The 21,580-nt window shown below is 31.1% G+C and overlaps 3 protein-coding genes across 3 annotated transcripts; 1 reads left to right on the top strand and 2 right to left on the bottom strand.

Moving 5' to 3' along the window:
• The first annotated feature begins 1,473 nt into the window (after nt 1–1,473).
• On the top strand, nt 1,474–2,860 carry LOC145323466 (uncharacterized). Its single transcript, XM_080165868.1, has 4 exons — nt 1,474–1,944; nt 2,015–2,095; nt 2,366–2,462; nt 2,785–2,860. Exons 1-4 carry the CDS (start codon nt 1,474–1,476, stop codon nt 2,850–2,852), a joined length of 717 nt encoding a protein of 238 aa, XP_080021994.1. The 3' UTR covers nt 2,853–2,860.
• A 3,844-nt stretch (nt 2,861–6,704) lies between these two features.
• LOC145323465 (uncharacterized) lies at nt 6,705–18,458 on the bottom strand. The gene is made up of 4 exons (XM_080165867.1): nt 18,143–18,458; nt 17,330–17,456; nt 16,385–17,019; nt 6,705–6,719 (listed from the first exon to the last, which is right to left on the bottom strand). Exons 2-4 carry the CDS (start codon nt 17,343–17,345, stop codon nt 6,705–6,707), a joined length of 666 nt encoding a protein of 221 aa, XP_080021993.1. The 5' UTR covers nt 17,346–17,456; nt 18,143–18,458.
• A 480-nt stretch (nt 18,459–18,938) lies between these two features.
• LOC145323420 (uncharacterized) lies at nt 18,939–20,750 on the bottom strand. Its single transcript, XM_080165834.1, has 3 exons — nt 20,664–20,750; nt 19,776–19,898; nt 18,939–19,416 (listed from the first exon to the last, which is right to left on the bottom strand). Exons 1-3 carry the CDS (start codon nt 20,743–20,745, stop codon nt 19,277–19,279), a joined length of 345 nt encoding a protein of 114 aa, XP_080021960.1. The 5' UTR covers nt 20,746–20,750; the 3' UTR covers nt 18,939–19,276.
• Nucleotides 20,751–21,580: the final 830 nt, after the last annotated feature.

The following is a 21,580-nucleotide window of genomic DNA, read 5'->3' as shown; positions in this document are numbered from 1 at the left end:
ATTAAATTTCTATTGATGCCTTTGACAGTAATTTACTAATTCTTTTATGTAAAGTGATTGCTTGGTTTTTAAATAAAAGACTTGAACTTTTATAACAAATTGTACCTTAAAACTGGGGGGAAAAAGTAGGTCTATCAGGAAAGTTGAACTTTCTCTCGGTTATGCTATCACATAAAAATTATATGCAGGGTAATATCTTAAATAATAAGCAGCCAAAAGAAATATTCTTCAGTTTATAGAATCGAATTACATATTTTCTTTCTTATTCTCTCCCATATTTTAATCAAAATAATAAAAAAAAGTTAATTCAAATGTAAATAAAAGTCTCTGTACACTTGATTTTTTTTTCAATTATGATCAAATAATGAAAAAAATAAATTACCATGAATTGAATACTAATAGTGCATATATGGATTTAGTTATAATTAACACTAAAAATGAGAGAGACAAACAAGTTTCTCTATTTGGCTATTCAAGTTCTTGCTTTTGCTATTTTCATCTACCAAACCCAGGAATTTGATTAATTTGAAAATGTATAAGGTCTAAATCAGAGTAAAGTCTTGAGAAAAGGAAAAAAATGAATTTAAAAAATGTTTTAAGGCAACAAAGCAAATGAAACTGTTTCTTAGAATTAGTAAAAAAACATTTTAAAAATTGAGCCAACAAATTTTTTTCTCAAAAAGTGTAATTTATAAAACAAAAAAATTCTGTTATCATTGCTGTTTAAAATAATTAACCATTGAATTAATGAAACTTTGCTAGGTGGCTTTACAAAAGTACTTTTCAATGCCTATAGTTTCATTGACATCAAAGACCACACTGGATCAGTTAATTATAATATTTTAGTAAATCTTGTTATATAAAGATGTAAGGATTTATGGTTTTAATCTTTTAAGAACCCTAACCAATGACTGATTGAGTTCTCTTTTTAAGAAAGCTCCTAAGATAGTGTTAGGATATTTTTTCTTGTAATGTAAATAAAAATTTTTTGTAGCTCACGCTTTAAAAGATAATTTCTATCTAAATTCAATCATAAAGAAAGTTGGAAATGCTTCAACCCCACATTTTTTGTATTACTTTCCCATTCAAATACCCTGTTTAGCTTGAAGATCCACTGATCTTTGTCTGTGTTGATGATCAGTACAGCTATGTAGCAGGACAAGCTTATGGATATGTCTATAATCATGACATATTCATGGGCAGAATCAATGGATCAGTAAGTTTCAAATTATACATATTTCACTTGTTTTACTTTTTTTATTTTATTCTATTAAACAAATACATTTTTTACAGTCTATTTTTATCAACATCTAGAAAATGTTAAGCTGGAGAGGTAAGTATGGCAACCTGACTTATGCTCAACTTATTGACCAAGTGTATACGGATGATGATGACACTGACATTCAAATTATAAACGAAAACAATGTAATAATGGAAAATGTCTTTATTTAGCCCAATGGCTTCTGTACAAAAATGACAGACTTTGATGTTGATCAGGAGCTTCAGTTGACTTCTAATAGTAATCTGAAATTTTTCATTATTGATCCCCTAATGGATAACCCAATTTGGATTGAAAAGCATGCATTCTCTGGTGACACAATAGAGTCAATCAGAATTCATTATACTGGTGAAGATGATCTCTATGAGATGAAAGCTTACACTGTCAAGGTTTATGTTGAAGATCATTCCTTGCAGGAAGGATTTGCTTGCACTGATTATGAATCTCAGAATTACAACTATGAAGACTGTGTTATTAATGAGTTTAAAAAGCATCTGGAGCCAAGGTTAGGATGCCTACCAGAATGGATACCCTCAGAGAATGTGTGTACAGAGCCAGTGGCTGTTGATGACCAAACTTTCAAGGACTTTGGACTTGTGACTTCTCAGATAATTAATGGAAGATGCGTTTCAATGCTATCTGCCTGCCTACCTCCCTGTATTCAGGTAAAAATCATCAGTGCAGGATTACTGCATGCCATTACTTCCCATGTAATGTAAATATTTTTTTTTCTAGACCAAATACTTTGCTGTCAAAACTCTTCATAGGTCAAACTTTCCTGGTGCAAACTTTTTATCAATCTACTTTTCAAAGGAGGTGAGGTGTTAAATTTTTTTTTAAAGTAGAGCTTCTTCAGTAATGCTTTGGCACAACTACTAAATCTGTCATGTTTCTTTGTTTTAAGTAGTTCCTATTCTTTTATTTTTCATTGCAATTCTTTCATTTTTAAATCTTCTTATTAAAAAGTTATATGTGCCTAATTTTTATTGAAGTAAAATTATCATTGCTGATTTTTAGATAAACTATGATTCAGGGTAAAAAAGCATTAGATTGTAGAAGCACAAAAACTATGTAATCTTATTTTAGGTGAATGTGTATACAGATTCCAGCAACTATGATGAGTTTGCTCTATTAGTTGAGGTGGGAAGTTCTCTGGGATTGTGGATTGGACTGTCAGCTTTAGGTACCTAGTTAATTACCTTATTAGGGCTGGATTCTCCTTAGATTAATGTGATCATCTAAAGAAGCCAAAGCAGCATAAACTTGTAATTGGATGCGATACTCTGACATTCAAGGATAGGTTATGTAACATAGACAACCAACCCTTAGATTACATGACCTGGTCAAGGCATTCCCCCTACTCTCAAACTTATTCTCATGTGCCAGTCATATCAGTATTTGGTACCATTTTTCATGTCCCTAGTATGACATGGTGTGGAACAAACTTGTAGGAAATACATATTATACATATCTTAAGCACATACAATTGAATTTACTATATTTAGGTGTATTGGATCATGTTATCAAGAGTGCTGTATGGGCTACAAAGATGATCAAGTTTTCAACAAAATAATTGTTTGTTGTTTATTATTCCTCTTTCTTTGTTATTCTCTTTTAAATTTTATGAGAGATCTAATTTCAAAAAAGTATTTCAATCTACTTGATAAAATAATTCGAAATTTATATTACCTTTTGTTTCTTAGTACAAGTATGTAGTACACCTTTTACACAATAGATTTACTAAAATATTTTGTTGTTTTCTATTTTGGGAACCTTTTAGGAACAATATATCAAAAATTAAACAACCATTTCTGATCTTCTTAGCTGCTATTGAGGATATAAAGTTGATATTTTCTTATAGATCTACATTGTTTTGTTTGTCTATCTGTCGGTCATGCTTTAGAGACATAATCCTAATTCTTTAAAGTTGTCATGATTTTCAATGAGTTTTTGCATATTCTTTCTCTCTATTTTCTTTGTTATGACAACTGAACATATGCTATATAACTTACTTTAGAAATCTAAGATGATTCTCTGTTTTTTCTCTCTTTAATTTTGTAATTTGTTATATTTTTTTTTTAAGAATACTGTAATGCTTGTTGCTTTCTAGCAACTTTTATTTTTAGCCAGGGACAAGGGGCAGGGATTCTGACAAACAAGTGGAAATTTACCCACAACCTATTTTCTTCTTTTCCCCCTGCCCTTTCTTAAACACTTCCCTTTAATTACAGCACAAAACAAGTTTTACGCCAAAACATTTTCCAGCAATTTCAAATGGAATTAATTTGCTAAATCACTGTCCCTACATAATTTTTGGCATGCTCAAAACTCATAAACCTCAACAGACATGAAAGTTTGGTGTTCCCTAATTTCTGCTTATTATCACATCTGAGCTGGATCTTTAAAAGCGTAGCCGTTGCCGTAGTCGTGGTCAGAGTTACAGCTACCAACCTAATAGCGATCTTTAAATCATATTAACCACGCGTTGCCGTGGCCACAAAAAAAATGCGATCTTTAAATCATATTGGCAACGCGTGGTCGTAGTCGTAGCGTGGTTAACCATGCTAAAAGTGACCACAGTCCGTTAGTGTGGCTAAAGCGTTGCTAAAGCCACAGCCATGACTACGGCCACGGCTACAGCCACGCCAACGGCTACACATTTAAAGATCCAGCTCTGCATTCTTTTTCATATTTGGCAGGGTGCTAAAGGGATAGGACAATGGCAATTAAAATTTATGTACATCTCCAATGATGATATACAAAATTACAAAATTCTTTAAATTACAATTAATAATTGAAACGTGTGTACATTCAACTTAATGAATCTAACAATCAAAATTCAATAAAGGTCCCTAAGTTGTTAATCCAACGAATAAAAAACGTTATCATATACTTTAAGGACCTTATATTAAAAGTTTTATTATTACAAATATATCACATGTGTTTTTCTAATGATTAATGTGTTGCAAAAGAAAATAGGGGCAGTTTGTGCTATTTTAATAATGTGAAACATGTGCGGTAGTGCATACACACCTGAAGTGTTGATACAAAATTACAATTTTAGAGCATTTCTATATTTTAATTAGCGAAGCTTTAGTTGTTCTAATAACTTAGTTTTGTGATGTTTTTTTTATAAGTTTGGAATATGTTAAGCCCTTCCCTAAATTGTCCATGATTCTTTATGTTCTATTCTTTTATATAAAGTAGTAAAGCTTTTTTGTCTGAAGCTTAGGATCTCTATAACTACTACACTAATTTATCTTTTTGAGTTAAGCTTCACATGGGTCCTGTGAGGATTTTTGGCTATTTTATTTTTAAATTCAAGTCTTGAGATAGTTTTAGCTATTTTCTAGCCCTTCCCTTGCTCCATGAGTACAGTGTCCCTAGATTCTAGGGGCGTAGAAACTAGTATATCTATAAAGTTCTTATTTGGGTTAAATACGAAGCTTCTTTTTTTAAAGATTTTGTAGCCCACTTCAAGTGATGTATGCAATGAAAAAAGTTCGAATCTTGCCAATTTTCCATGTACATAACTATTTCAACAAGCGATTAGCTATATCAATTTGTAACCAAGTAGATTAAATCTATCTATCTACACATATAAATAAATTATCTATCTGCCTTTCAATCTATCTATTCATATATATCCTTATCTATATTTTCATCTGTTTTTGAAGTATCATAATAAGTATATAATTACCTCGCTTGGGCAGAGTCCTTCTTTGATTTCAAGACATTTTTTAGGGAATCCAAGAGCATCATCCGCTTTCAAAGTAATACCCAAAAGAAAACCAACCCTTTTTATGACCTTTATCTGAATGTCCCAACTAGGCATTGTAATGAGATGTATCTGTTAACAGGTTAAGGCATTCTACCTACTCTTATCATTTATGTCACTAACCTGACATAGTATCAGTAGGTTCAGACAAATCCTTGACATTTAGAGTAGCATTGCAACTTTCTAAAAAGACAGACAATTTGAATTTGTTGTTTAGTGTGTATGGGTCCCAACGGAGGTATAAAGGTATGAGTCAACTCTTATTAAAACACAGGGATCTTAAGGGATAAGACAATGGAGATGAATTCCTATCAATTTGAATTTGTTGTTTAGTGTGTATGGGTCCCAACGGAGGTATAAAGGTATGAGTCAACTCTTATTAAAACACAGGGATCTTAAGGGATAAGACATTGGAGATGAATTCCTATCAATTTGAATTTGTTGTTTAGTGTGTATGGGTCCCAACGGAGGTATAAAGGTATGAGTCAACTCTTATTAAAACACAGGGTTCTTAAGGGATAAGACAATGGAGATGAATTCCTATCAATTTGAATTTGTTGTGTAGTGTGTATGGGTCTCAACGGAGGTATAAAGGTATGAGTCAACTCTTATTAAAACACAGGGATCTTAAGGGATAAGACAATGAACGATAAATTTACATAAATCCCATATGATTATAAACAAGATTACCCTTTTCTGAAGATTTGAATAATTGGTTGAAACGTTTAAACACCACTAGTTTTGAAAAAAAATCAGTTAAAGAACCCAAAGTTTTTGCGCAAAAGAATAAGATTACTTTGGGCAACACTGTATTTTACAGCCCAATGTCCCCTCCCTCCCTGTTAAACAGAAGATACTTTATATTGTACTAGCGGCTTCGCCCCTAGCCTCTATTGGCTTTGCCCCATGAGGTTTAATCAAACCAATTTTTCCTATTTTAGATATAAAAGAAAAATTTAAAAAACTATTTTAATTTTAGTTTTGAAAAGAATTTTTTTTTTGGGGGGGGGTATTTTTCTTTTTTTGGGGGGTTTGGGGATGTCCCACCCCCCAAGAAAATAGTTATAAACCTTCCCGGGACCTATGAGAAGATACCATGTAAAGGAGAACCAGATCGGTTCAGCGGTTTGCGAGATCCTTCGCTACAATCAAACAGGAAGACAAACAAACAGACAGACAGACAGACATCGTTCTACTTTGTATTATAGATTATCCATAAGTTACTTGTCATTGAGAGTTACAATTCATTTATCGACGGACATTTCTAACAAAATTATTTATTTGTATTCCGTCGACGTCATAAAAGTAACAGAATTTCTGTCTTTGTATGGCTCTGATTGCAGATCTGGCTAACTCCTTGACCGATATGGTTCTCATTTACAGTACATATTTTTAAAGGTCAAGAGAAGGTTTATAAATAATATTTGGGGAGGGTCTTTAAACCATCCCGAGAGAAAATGCTTTGTTAAAATAAAGCACACTGTAAAACCTGTTTTTCATTTTAAAATTAAAGTTATGGATTTACTCCCAACACCCCCCCCCCCCCCCTGGGCCCCCCCTCTTGCCATCAAAAGCCCCTAGAGGCCTCTAGGAACATAGCTGCATGAAAATATCAAAAAGCAAGAGTGCAGTGGTTTTAAGCTATTTTTACGCTTCATCATTCTAAACAAGAAATATCATATCACAAATATCAGTGGAATTTTTATTCTGCAGCGCTCATATGGTTTTGTTTACTTTTTGTTCTTGTTTTTTAAAACACCTGGATTCTATTGAATGTTTATTTCACTCCAGGGAACTTTTAAACAATAGATGTATTATCATATAGATATACAATCGAAATGATTATTGTCTACGCCTATTGTTTTTATAAACTAGTATTAGAATAACTAAATATCTGTCTGTTTTTGTGTTGTGATCATAGTTCTATTAATACATAGATAAAAACTTTATATGGTAACTATCTATCTTTCTGTCTATATTTCTAAATAATAGATGTATTATTATATAGATAACCAAGCTTCTAAATATTTGTCCAACTGTCTGTCCGTGTGTGTCCCCAAAAGCAATTTAAAGTTTGCTGTAGACCTAGTGGATCTGGATCTGCAGGATTGTATCTGGAACATGGAATTGACCTGGATTCCTATAAATGATTGTTTTTCAGTATCATTACAGGATATTTTAGTTTTTAGCCACTGTTAAATGTATCTTTATCCTTTTAATAAAATAATAGGATGTTTTTTTCTATCGAAGGATCTTGCTAACCGCCAACAGAGTAGTTTCCCATGGGTCCTGGAAGGTTTATAACTATTTATGTGGAAGGGTACTACAACCCTCCCAATAGAATTCATCCCTAGGAAAAAATTGAGCCGGGGGGTAGGGATGGTAACAGGTAAAAGATTAAAATTAGTTCAATATACTTTTCTTTTTTAGTGTCTACTTCAATATCTTCTTTTTATATGTATGAAAATACCAAATATGTTTACAATATTTGTGTGTAGTATGAAATATGTAATATTTTGTTACATGACCTATTTAAAATTTCTTTTATCTGTATATAATATTGTCTACTTGTATATTTACTCTCTTACTTTAATGCATATTTATTACATAAGATTAGAAAAATTTTAAAAGACATAGAATTTAAAATTTAAAAAAAAGCTTTGGAGGAACTATAGAAACACATCAAAACATTTTTTTTAATCCTATCTAAATGATTTGTATTTAAACATAAAAATTCTGTGAAGAACATATAGTTTTATTTTAAACCAATTTATTAGCCAGTCTATTGGATTTTTTTATTTTGAGCCATCCTAATAAGCACAAAAGTTTCATTGCTTTGTTTAAGAAGAGTTTTAAAAGATTTCGTTTTGAGCCATCCTAATATAAGAGTATATTGAAATTTTGAACCAGCCTACTAAATATTTATATTTTGAGCCAGCCTAACGATGAGCACACAAAGTTGCATTGGTTGGTATGAAAAGAGTTTTCAACATATGTTTATTTTGATCCATCCTATTGATAAGCATATAATTGATTTTTTGAGCCAGCCTATTGAAGATTTAATTTTAAGCCAACCTAACCTAACGATAACCACACTAAGTTACATCTGTTTTACAAGATTTTTGTTTTGAGCCAACCTAATAATGAGCATATATTGAATTTTTGAAGCAGCCTATTGAAGATTTTATTTTGAGCCAGCCTAACGATGAGCAGACAAAGTTGCATTGGTTGATTTTAAAAGTGTATTCAAATAATTTCTGCTTTGAGTCATCCTATTGATGAGCATATATTTGATTTTTTGAGTCAGCCTACTGAAAATTTGTATTTTGAGCCAGCCTAACGATGAGCACACAAAGTTGCATTGGTTGATTTGAGAAGAGTTTTCAACAGACACAAACTAAAAGGAGACCTTAAACCCAATACTTAAAATTCATTTTTTTACCAAAAAGCTAAGGATAACTAAGAGGAGCAAAGTCCAAATACCCAGGGTATTAGGTAAAGTATTATTAACAGATACTCAACTCTTTAATTGTAAGACCTTTGTCTAGAAGTACTTGTCGTATAATGAGTTATGCCTGTTTACAGGCCATCATATTCCCCCTTCTCTTATTATTGATGTCACAGGGTTGAATATCAGCAATGGGTACCATTTTTTACCTCCCTAGAATGACGCAGTGTTTCCATAATAAAAACTTACTATTAAACCTATTAAAAGCCATTGATGGATATACCTGGCATTAGAAGTATTAAAGCTTCACAATGTGTCTAAAAAATCAGCCATGTGACGTCATACAAATGCCGGATGAGAGGAGAAGTGGGAAAGAAAACCTTTAAAAAAAGGATGGATAATCCCTTATTCTTAGACGTCACATGGCTGATTCTTTTAAACAGCGTAAAGTGCCTCACAGAAAATTAACGCCATACTAATAAATGACCAATGATATGCCTGTATACATTGTTATTGACCAATTGTAAAATTAACACTGGCCTCTCATTGGTCATTTCATTCTTTGACGTCATTTTTTTGGTGGCACTTTACGATGTTTCTGATTTTTTGAGACACTTTGTAAAGCTTCAGAAGTACTAGATAAATTTAATAAACTTTTTAAGTATTGAACTCAGGTAAACTTTGCATGCACTCAATTCTGTATTTGCTGTTTGCATACAGTGAAAGTATAACTAGATATCTTTCTATCTATCTTTCTATCTATCCTGTCTATCTAGATATCTAATATTATATAATGTTTATATACAGTGAAAGTATAACTAGATAACTTTTTATCTATCCTGTCTATTAAGATATCTAATTTTATATTATATTTGCTTACAGTGAAAGTATAACTATCTATTCTGTCTGTCTAGATATCTAATATTATATAATGTTTGCATACAGTGAAAGTATAACTATATATCTATCTATCTATCTATCCTGTCTATCTAGATATCTAATATTATGCCATGTTTGCAAAAAGTGAATGTATGTATATCTATCCATCTTTTTATCTATCTATCCTGCCTATCTAGAAATTTAATATTATATAATGTTTGCATATAGTGAAAGTATAACTAGATATCTTTCCATCTATCCTGACTATCTAGATATCTAATATTATATTATGTTTGCATATAGTGAAAGTATAACTAGATATATATCTATCTATCACATACAGTGAATGCATAACTAGATATCTATCTATCTATCTATCCTGTCTATCTATATATCTAATATTATAGCATTTTTGCATATAGCAAAAGTGTAACTAGATATCTTTCTATCTATATATCCTGTCTATCTAGATATATAATATTTTATAATGTTTGCTTACCGTGAAAGTATAACTAAATATCTTTCTATCTATCTATCCTGTCTATCTAGATATCTAATATTATATAATGTTTGCATATAGTAAAAGTATAACTAGATATCTATCTATCTATCTTTCTATCGTACTATCTATCCTGTCTGTCTAGATATCTAATATTATACCATGTTTGCTTACAATGAAAGTATAACTAGATATCTATCTATCTATCCTGTCTATTTAGATATCTAATATTATATAATGTTTACATACAGTGAAATTATAACTAGATATCTTTCTATCTATCCTGTCTATCTAGATATTTAATATTATATAATGTTTACATATAATGAAAGCATTACTAGATATCTTTCTATCTATCCTGTCTATCTAAATATCTTTTATTATATATTTTTTGCATACAGGTAAAGTATAACTAGATATCTAATATTATATAATGTTTGGATATAGTGAAGTATAACTAGATATCTTTCTATCTATCTAACCTTTCTATCTAGATACCTAATATCATATAATACAGTGAAAGTATAACTAGATATCTTTCTATCTATCCTGTCTATCTAGATATCTAATATTATATAATGTTACATATAGTGAAAGTATAACTAGATATCTTTCTATCTATCTATCTATATATCCTGTCTATCTAGATATCTAATATTATATAATGTTACATATAGTGAAAGTATAACTAGATATATTTCTATCTATCTATCCTGTCTATCTATCTAGATACATAATATTATATAATGTATACATACAGTGAAAGTATAACTAGATATCTTTCTATCTATCTATCCTGTCTATCTGGATATTTAATATTATATGATGATTGCATTTAGTGAAAGTGTAACTAGATATCTTTCTATCTATCTTACTATCTATCCTGTCTATCTAGATATCTAATATTATATAATGTTTACATACAGTGAAAGTATAACTAGATATCTATCTATCTATCTATCCTGACTATCTAGATATCTAATATTATATAATATTTGCATACAGTGAAAGCATAACTATATATCTATGCTATCTATCCTGTCTATCTAGATATCTATTATTATATATAATGTTTGCATATAGTGAAAGTATAACTAGATATCTTTCTACCTATCTTTCTATCTATCCTGTCTATCTAGATATCTAATATTATATAATGTTTACATATAGTGAAAGTATAACTAGATATCTTTTTAACACAAATCTATTATCAGAGCTTTTTTGACCTCAAGAAATGTTTATACATTAATACTAGAGTTGGTTGTTAATAAATGTTATTTTGTGTTTAATCTTTGTAAATCTTTTATAATCAGAAAACTAAGCTAAAGTTAGGAACAAGGATGATTATGTTCAACAAAGCATAGAAATAGAACACAAACTAATATCATTTACAATTATCTTCTTTCCTTTTTTTCCTATCTCCTCTCACCCCTTTTTCTCCTTTTTCTTTTCCTCTTTTAACCTTCTTTTTCCCCTTTTCTTTCCCTTTTCCCTTTCCTTCTTTACCCATTTCCCTTTCTTTTCCCCTCTTCTTCCCCTTTTCCCTTTCCTTCATTACCCATTTCCCTTTCTTTTCCCCTTTTCCTTTTCTTCTTTACCAATTTCCCTTTCTTTTCCCCTATTCTTCTCCTTTTACCTTATTCAGCTTATTGTTTTAAAAAGCTTTGCTTGTAATGGTCATATTGTTAAGTTGATTGGATATTTATTAACCCCTTACAGTCAGGCCCCTTGCCGCACCTTAATCAGTTATCAATTATCTCAGTTCCTATTAAAGCTAGAGGGCTGAAAGTTTTTATGCAAGTCCCCTGTGTTGTGATGAATTTCCGACCTTAAGTAAGTCAAGGTCAATTTTCGCTTCCTTCACCCTTTTATTTAACAACCTTTGTTTTTAGGTCCTTTTTTACTTATAAATTTCAAACGGCTGTAATTTTTTTATTTTTGAAGCTAGAAGAAATTTTTTTTTGCAGAAAATGTTTATCTTTAAGTAAATTTTATAATTGAAATATCAAAATATAATTTCAGCGGCCGCAGCTGTACTTGGCAGCTGCCAGCCGTTGCAGTCGGCGGGAAAACGGCGGCGGATCTTTATGAAATTTTAATACATTATGTAGACATGTAAGATAAGCTTAAGTTTGAAATTTGAAGTCTCTAAGTCAACAATTGCGGCCACAGGAGCCTTTTAAAGATTTCTGGAGACCTGGAGGATCAGGACCTGCAGGATCATACCTGGAACCTAAAATTGACTTGAACACCTGTATTCAATATAAGGATGTACTACTAGAGGATATTTTAGTATTTTGGTAAGATAAAATGCTTTATTTAAGTTAAAAAAAATATTTTTGCTCTTTACCTGGATGACCCTGCCAGGTTTGCTGGCATCCTGTGCCCGCCAGGATGCAGATATTCAACAAATTTCAACTCTCAGTTATGTCTCATACCCACACTTAAATAGTCAAGCAGTTTGGGCTCTTTATCTTTCACACACAGAAAATGAGATAGAAAAAACCGGATGGGGGGGGGGGGCGTTCAACGCCCCCCCGCCCCCCCCCCCCCGACCGTTAAGGGTTAAGGATGAAACATTGAAATCAAATTGAGTCATGGTATTAACAAAAAAAAACGTATTTTATCTTTTTGGATGGACGTACAGACACACAGCCTAGATATACATTAGCTTTGTTACTGAAGCTAGAGAAAGAAAGAATGATTAATCCTAATAAGAAAAGTTTGAAATCTAATGATAATATATGACCCTATTTCTTTATCTTTATATCTACCATATATACATTTAACTTTTTTAGTTTTCTCTTCTTATTTTTATTTGTAAAGCTTCTTTATAATTCACTTGGACTGTCCGACCATAACACTTTGTGAAGAAATGTTATTTTCTTGTATGCTATTAAAGATAGACAGCTGAAATTTTTGTGATGATTCTCTGTACAAATGAGCATTCAGTAAGTAATTTACTTGGTCCGTCGGCCTGTCAGTGATGCTTTATTTCTTGATTGTAACATGTTTTTTTGCATATTCTCTCTTTATTTTTAATGACAACGGTTCATCTATAACTTACTTTGTCTTGTTGTCAATTGATTTTTTTGTGGTTCGCTTATTATATATGTGTTGTCATTCATGTTATTTGTAAATTTAACATTTATATTACCAATTGAAAATATTACTGTAGTTCCATATAATTTTCAATTAAACTATTAACATCAAAATATGGTTTTGAAAGTACAAACAAAAATAGGTAAGTAAACCTTCACAAAATATATTTTGAATATATTTTTAATCCTTTCCTAGGACCTAAAGTATACTACTTAAATCTAAGAACTGGATCGGTCCAGTGGTTATATTTATCTTGTAGGATAGACTGTTAGACAGACATTACAATCAGAATTAGGTGGATTTCCTAGTCTAGTACAGAAGGATGACAACATCCATAAAAGTGAAGCTCTGAAACGTTAGGACAAACAAATTAACACATAAAAATCGAAACAAAATTGTAAGTATATTTGTTAAAAAACTGCTTAAATACAGGTTAATGTTTAAAGACATACTTATATTTTTAGTAATTGATTATAGAGATGCTTCGCTTTTAACAATGTACTTTGTTGTCCTAAGAATCAGCATTCAAAAAATCAGATCAATCAGATTATTATATCACATAAGGATTTGTTGTTGAAAAAGTTTAAGATATTCTGGTAATGATTATAGAGTTGCTACGCTTTCTAAATTGTACCAAATCACTTAAGGAATCACCGTGCAAAGTTTGAAATCGATACGACAATTATAACATGCCTAAATTAACGAACAAAGCTATCTGTTCCACACGGACGAACAGACGGACGGACTTACCCTAATTATAGAAAAGCTTCGCTTTTAAAAACCCAGATTTTTTAATATGAGGATAGAAAGATAGTAAGTTTGGATACTCCTAAGATTAAAGATTAAAGATACACTTATATATGTAAATATATTCTAAACATCCAATCATAGATTTTAGATTATCATAAGTAGGCTTGGACGTCAAGTTTTACAAGTCTGCCTAGCTGTTATGTTAGGCGCATGGCATTAATTCTAAAAGCAGGGGGAATCCGAACTTTGAGAGTTAAATGATATTATTATGAGATATACAGGGATCTAAAGGGATAAGACTATGGCCGACAGATTGTTAATCTAAAAGTAACAGCATCAAGACAAAAGCTGTGTAATCAAATTGGTTGCACAAATAATAGATATAGAATATTTGTGGATATTATGACAGGGGAAAAATTTGCGTCTATATATGTTGTTAATATTGAACTCATTTATAGGTCACTTCAGAAAGTAGGAGGGAAGGATATGGTAAAATGGATAGATGGTGTGTATAGTTAATTTAGCCCACTACTAGTTTCACTTTATTAAAGAACATGAAAATCAGGTGTAACATCCAAGTAATAATAAATCTATTGCACAAATATCCAGAATAAGCCTAATTATTGAATATATTGAATTTGAATCCACACAGTCTGAGGTTAAGATAGAGATATATAAAATACACATTACAAGGATGACAACATTCATAAGTTGCAAAGCTTATAAATAAATATTTATTGCACTATTCCTAAAAGTTTATATTAACGTTTTCCTATTCATGGGCTTAACAACTACTGGAACTTATTATCGAATTTCGATTTTTTGGTTCATAAAGTTGAGTGTCCAAACATTTCAACTACCAACTGTAATCTACAGAAAAGGTAGTTTTGTGTATTTATTATCATTGAGGATGAACATCAATTTCTCGGCCATTGTCATATCCCTTTAGATACCTGAGAATCATCACTTATAAAAAAAGAAAAAAAGCTCTTTCCCTCTACTACCAAACGGATTGACAGACTAATAAATTGAGGTATGGAGTAGCTTTGATACTAATAATATACATGTTATAAATTATAGAACATAAATTTACATAAAATATCATTTCTAACTATTATTTATTCTGTACAGCTTCAATTTGAATTAAGATGTTTTAAATGTAGAAATAAATTTAGTTTGTAACCCATTTTCAAATAGCCTCAATGATTTTAGTGAGGCAAACTGATTTTAAAGAATTCACCTCTGGTCTGGTAACAAAGAAAACGACTAGGATTCTTTCACTGCATTGATTTCTACCATGTATATATCATTTTTGTTATTATCTGAATTTTTTCTACAATCAACACCATCTGGTGGATGCTCTTTGAACTTAATTATCCAATGATACAATATATAATAGAGCAAATAAAAGCAGAGGCAGAAAAATCCAGTTATTTCATAGGTCATCCATATGCTGTCAAGCTGATCATTCAAAAATCCACCAATAAGAGAGCCAAATCCATTACCAATGACCATAGAGAAAATAATAAAAGAGAGAAATCGAGGTATTTGAAGGACTAAAATAGGCAGTGGGCCTAGAGGCCTATATTGAGCAATTGCCGCGCTGAATTTTTAATGTTATTCCACCACTTTTCAAAATGGGAATATCTTAAAATTAAATATAATTTCAAGACAATTATAATTGCTGTTTGAAGCATAAATCTAATTTTTAAGGGATGATATAGAAATATTTTGAATTATCATCCATTCTGATGAAACCTGATGAATGAATATAAAATTATCATTATTAATTTTTCATGACTTTGCTACTGACTTTAATCATAACACTCATTATCAGCTTATAAGATTTATATTGCAGTCTATCTAACTTATATTCTTTAATAAATAAACGTTTTTACAAATTTAATATGAACATTTGATTGTAAATTATAATAATCAGTTTTTCAGTGCCATCTAGCTTTGGATATAGAACTAGAATATCAAAGCGTTCATCAATTTTTATTTTGCCTGTATTTTTCTTGTTTTGGATTTTTGTCACTAAAGGGCCAAACCCTGAGGGGTAAATAACATCACTTGAAAATGTTAAAAATATTGTAAAAACGAGTATTGTCTGAGAAAGAACATAGATAGCATTACAGATTATTCACTTATTTAGATTATTCAGTTATGAAATTTTTTATTTAATATTTAGCCTTAGTTTTAATGTATGTCTTTGAAGTAGACAACTAGCGAACCTGGTGGCTGAGAGCTTAACCATTAATTTTTTATTAGTAAACATTTAAAAGTTTTATCATGTTAATTAGATTTAAATATTACATTTAGGCTAATTTGAAAAAAAATAAATTTTTGATCATAAAAGGTGAACCCTCCTATTTTTAAACTAGGCGAAACATACTTTTCTGCTGCACTAAGACCGTCCGCGGCTGTTTGTTTTTTAAGATTCTAAATCAAATTGTATTTTAAATATTTTCTTAAATTTTTTTAAAAACATAATAAATTACAGAAAAATAATAATAATTAATAAGATAAAAATTTTTTTATTTTTTTTTTACATATATAGAATAGGTTATGATTAAGATGCAAAAAGCCGCGGACGGTTTAGATAAATAGCAGACAAATTATTTTAGTAGGGGGGAAGTAATATTTTACAATGAAATTGGGGTGAGTATTCATCCTCTTATCCTTTTTCCTTATGCCAATGACAAAGAGACATGATGTACTGATTCCCAGGGCAGCAGCCCTCAGATGGCTTGGGGCAATTTTTGATGCATAGCCAATTACTCCAACATACTGAGTAACTTGAAGATCCATCCACTGTATTATGATGAGACCCCATGGGGTTGAGTCTGGTGTAACAGGTTCAAAGAATGCCACAATGATACTTTTCAATGCTGAAATAACAGAACATAAGATGATTAAATTCATGCTTCCTATTCCTATATAGCCATGTAAAATTCCTGCTATCAATTGAAGGATAATAGAGGCTATAGCCCCAATAGTAACTAAGTATCCCCACCATTCATCCGTAACTTTTAGTTGTTCCTCCAGAAAAATTGGATAGAAGTTGGCTCTAGTTGCAAAACACATTCCATTTACTATCAGTATCGCATAATATCCAGCAGCAGGCCAGGTAAGCAGCCATGACATCTCTTTTCTCCAGGATTGATCTGATTTGACTATGGTTATGTCCATGTTGAGAAATAATGTGACAAGCGCAGTGAGTATGAGACTGGCAGCAACACAGTAAAAAGGAAATTTGTAACCTTGTTGTTCAGGAACTAAACCTGAATTTTAAAAAGTTAAAAAAATAAGAAATATCTTTTAAAAGTAGAAATACAGGGATTTTAATTCTGCTTAGATTTAAGCAAACACATACAAATAAAGAAACTATTTTCTGATAAATGCAAAACTGAATTTTTCTGGTATTTCATTGCATCAATGTTTTAAAAATAATACTTTATTCTTTGTATCGTATTATAAATAGCTTTCAGTAAATATATAAACTGGTTTTAATCTTATTTTTTTTTCTTTTCTGTATGGCTTAGAAACAGTTCTAATCGACCAGTTATTAATCAATTTCAAATAGATACAGACCTGTTAAGCAGTCCATAGGAAGAGTTGCAGGTAAGTGAACTCTATTAATGAGCTGACTTGTTACTACTGGAGCCACAGCTGCACCTATGGTCCCAACTAGACTGACCGAGGCCCAGTCTATACCAACCTAGATAGAGTAACTATATGTGCAACTGCTGCTCCTATGGTCCCAACTAGACTGACCCAGGCCCAGTCTATACCAACCTAGATATAGTAACATTATGTGCTACATCTACACTTGTCTCATTGTGGGTTGGTAATTCAAAATCCCATGATGGTGGCTAAAAATGTAGTGCCCTTGCTCGTTGTTGAGCGGTGATGGTTCAAATCTCAGTCTAACACTGCGTTGTAGCTAAAGATGTTTAAAATGGTTCCTACTTCTACTATGTTAGGTGTGCAACTTTAATCCTGAGTTGTTGGACATGGTGTTTGTACAGCATCCCCACCCATGTAAGGTACTGAAACTATATATGCTACATCTACACCTGTCTCAATGTGGGTCGGTAATGCTGCTCTTCATTTGGTCACCTGTTACATGTATAAACCTTGTCAACATTTATTCAATTCATAAGATATAGTCTAGCTTATCTACTGGTGATTGTGTACTTCAAATTCTGCTATATCTCTACTTCTCTTCCTTGATATATTTTTACTTTGCTTACTTTTCTAAAAGCTTTACAAGTATTGGACAATCAACCTTTTCTTAATCTTATAGAAACTTCATAAATTTACTTTCAAAAAGAAAGGAAAAAGTATAAGTTACCCAAAAGAAATAATAATAATCCTGACTAAATACTATCTATGTTTGTTTACCTTTTCACATTTCTTAGAAGCCAGGGCATCAACAAAGTTCCACGCTGGCTAAAAAGTCAGGGCCAGCACAATCTTCAATGCCAGGTATGACCAGAATATTACAGGTAAAGTATAGAAGGAGAAAAAGAAATTTAGACATTGAAAAAAATATGCATGTTTTTTTTAAATTTAAAGAAGCTAAGTTCAGTTTTGTACATGGTGACAGATAGGACTAGAATAGTTTTTCCCATAACGCTTCAAAACAGATTAATATCCAGTGGATTAGGACCGATTCTCAGCTATACTGAAAAACTATGTCTATCATCATATCATATCCAGTTTTCTACAAATACGGTTTTGAATTAATTTCTTTTTGCTTTGAACATTCTGCTAGATCACGCTACAAAGTGAAAAATTAACCCTTAATGGGGCACTTAAAAATGAATTTCTACTATTTTCTTTTCATTTACAGACCCTAGTAGAGGCATTACTCATGGGCTTTTTCTCCCTCTATACTTTCATCTCCTTTACCAGAACAATAAGGTAGAACTTCCATGCACTACTTCATTTAATTCTCCTTCCACATAGGCATCACAATATATGGTAGAATTTAAGTGTATGTCTGACATGGTGTAGAGACAAACATGTCTATCATCACACATAGCATCTGTTACATTTATAAAATCACTTGCTGTAAAGTTATAATCTATATCATAATCTTCATCATTACAAACTAATTTTGTTATTTTCATATCAAGATTATCCACGCATTTGTCCGAATATTGAGACAACAAGATAAAAGGATTTTTAACTTTTACTCCTGTTACATCATCAATAGAAGATATTTGAATCTTAAATAGGTCAAGTCGGAATGTATCCAATTATATGCTTATAATTATGTTTCTAGGCAATGTAATTTAATATTGAAATTTCTATCATAAGCAATGGAAAACTTTCCAACTTTTCATCTACCTAAAATGTAATTTTATAATTCCTACGACTTTTTTGTTATTGAAGCTAAATGGTCTACTTGTATCAGTCTTTCAGCAATTAGATTGGTAAATTTGCTTATGTCAACCATAGAAAATTAATGTACTTTCCAAACTCATGTTACACAAAAGGTCATATCTTTAAAAGCTTTAAAAATAGTCTCCTTTACATTTTTGACTTGATTTCCTTGTGTTGTATTTCTGTATGAACTGGTGGTAATGATGTAAAAATGATCGGCACAGCAGCATTTATCAAAAGCAGTGTTATTAGGGTTATCTTGTATCCAATCTTATCGCCAATGAAACCTTCACAGCAGATTTGAAATGTATAAAGGATTTTTAAAAGTGAAAGTGTCCCAATTGCTATTTTTCTTGCCAAATGAAGCAATGTCATTTGAGACAAACTTATCCAAAAAAAAGTTCATATTATATTTGCACTGGACACTGTACAACATTAGATAACTGCAATGCCTAATCTTATCTGTCTGAATTGAATTAATTTAGGCAATATAATTATATATTAATATTTAGGCAAATTAAAATATTCAAAATTTTGAACTATTTTCTCATTATTATCTGAGTACAACTTAAAAAATTGTTATTTATTTCATGCTTGGAAATGCCAATTGTATTAATTTCTAAAGTCTTTTACAAGACTGCTGTACCTAGCAGTGGTGTGGCAAAGAAAGAAAAGAATGGGTTGATACCATTGACGAGCATGATGTTGGACAGTGAGAGACCAATACTCCGAGCCTGAAGGTTCGAGTAGGGCCATTCAAAGTTGAAAGCTGAAATTCAAAGCGTAGTTAGAGATTTATTAATAATATTTTAAAAAATTAGTTCTATTATTTTTCTAACTCTTTCTAAATCTGATTTTAAAAAATAATAGTTTAGGAACACTTTTGACAGGGGCTAGTGGTAAACGGCTATTCCAGTCTTTAGTTCTACAAGCCACAATTAACTTACAGATCTAAAGAAAAAGTACGTTTCGCAGGAATTTTAAAATCAGAACTTGGAACTCAACTAATTACAAGAGAGTTGTAAGCATGACAAGGAAAACAACATCCATAAAGTGGAGCTCTGAAGTTAAATGGTAGGACAATCAAACATGGTTTGCAAAGTGTCAAAACTTAATAAGCAGAATATTTGTTAAAATGTATAAACATAATTGTATATAAACTTGTTTGAAAATTGCAGGATTCTTTTGAAGGACATTTTAAAGTGTTGATTAAAGAAACGCTTTGTTTGAAATATTGTACCTGGTTGTGATAGGAATATTTGTTACTTAATGAGATGAATATGATAAATATATCATTCAAAAACATGTTGTCAAAAAAAGTTAAAAATCAGCATGTTTTAAATAGACGTACAGACCTTCTGTAAAATATCAAAGAGTTTCTACTCCTACTAAACCGTACTCAACATGAAACATCATCTATATTTTTAAAAGGATAGAACAATTGTAACATGCATAAATTACCAAAAAGAGCTAACGGTGATAAACAGACGGACCCTTATTATAGAGAAGCTTAGATTTCATAATAAAATTGCACCTAAGTTCATCAGATTATAAAGCATAATAGGAGCAAACAGCTCCCTAAAATACTCCAACAATCTTCTGGACGTAACAATCATTCTTAATGAAAATAACAAACTAATGCATGTTTTCAATTTGCAGTTTCTTATCATAGATAAGATTTATTTCGAAATCTATTTATGTGGTTTTATTCAGGAATCTAAAGGGATAAGATTTACATAATAATTTGATTTACATCCCCAATGATAATGCACAAAATTATCCCTTCTGTAGATTAAATTAAATCGTTGAAACGTTTTGACACTCAACTTATTGAGCCAACCAATCAAAATTTAATAAAAGTCCCCCAAGTTGTAAGCCAAAGAATAAGAAAACATTATTATAAAACTTTTGGGACTAATGTAATAAACCCCTCTCTAACCAGGTTTTATTATTATACATGTTTGCAAATTTCCATAGATTTTATTGAACTATTTTGGACCTTTTAACAAGACACCAAGGAGAGTTCTATGAGAGTAAAACCATGGAGGGAAAAGGGTTGAATAACTGTGTGTCCCAATCCCAAGGACCATGTGATGACTTTTAATTGGGTCTTTAAATATCAACCAATGGTGTCGGGAATATTAACACAGTCAAGTAGCAGAAAAAAAAATGATAGCAGACGAAGAAAAGGGAGGCAGTTAGTTATCTGTATATACAATTATACTATAGATTTGTTTTAAATTTAAATTTGTTCGCTCCGTTTATCATAAACATAATTGTCCTTGCTAAAGTGTACAGAAAGATTTCTCAATATGTTATTGTAAAAATATTTTGTGGTTATTGTGCGACACGTACTATATGATGAAAAGCTAAGTTTCCCGTGTTATCCTTTTAATAAAGTAACACGATGTTTATCTGTCTACGTGTCTGTCTGTTTGTCTGTACTGAAGG

This window comes from Acartia tonsa, chromosome 6 (genome assembly GCF_053477335.1).
Source record: "Acartia tonsa isolate MP-2025a chromosome 6, ASM5347733v1, whole genome shotgun sequence".
Classification (NCBI taxonomy): domain Eukaryota; kingdom Metazoa; phylum Arthropoda; class Copepoda; order Calanoida; family Acartiidae; genus Acartia; species Acartia tonsa.
Note: the sequence above shows the minus strand (reverse complement) of the source record. Positions and strands in the feature narration are given on the sequence as shown.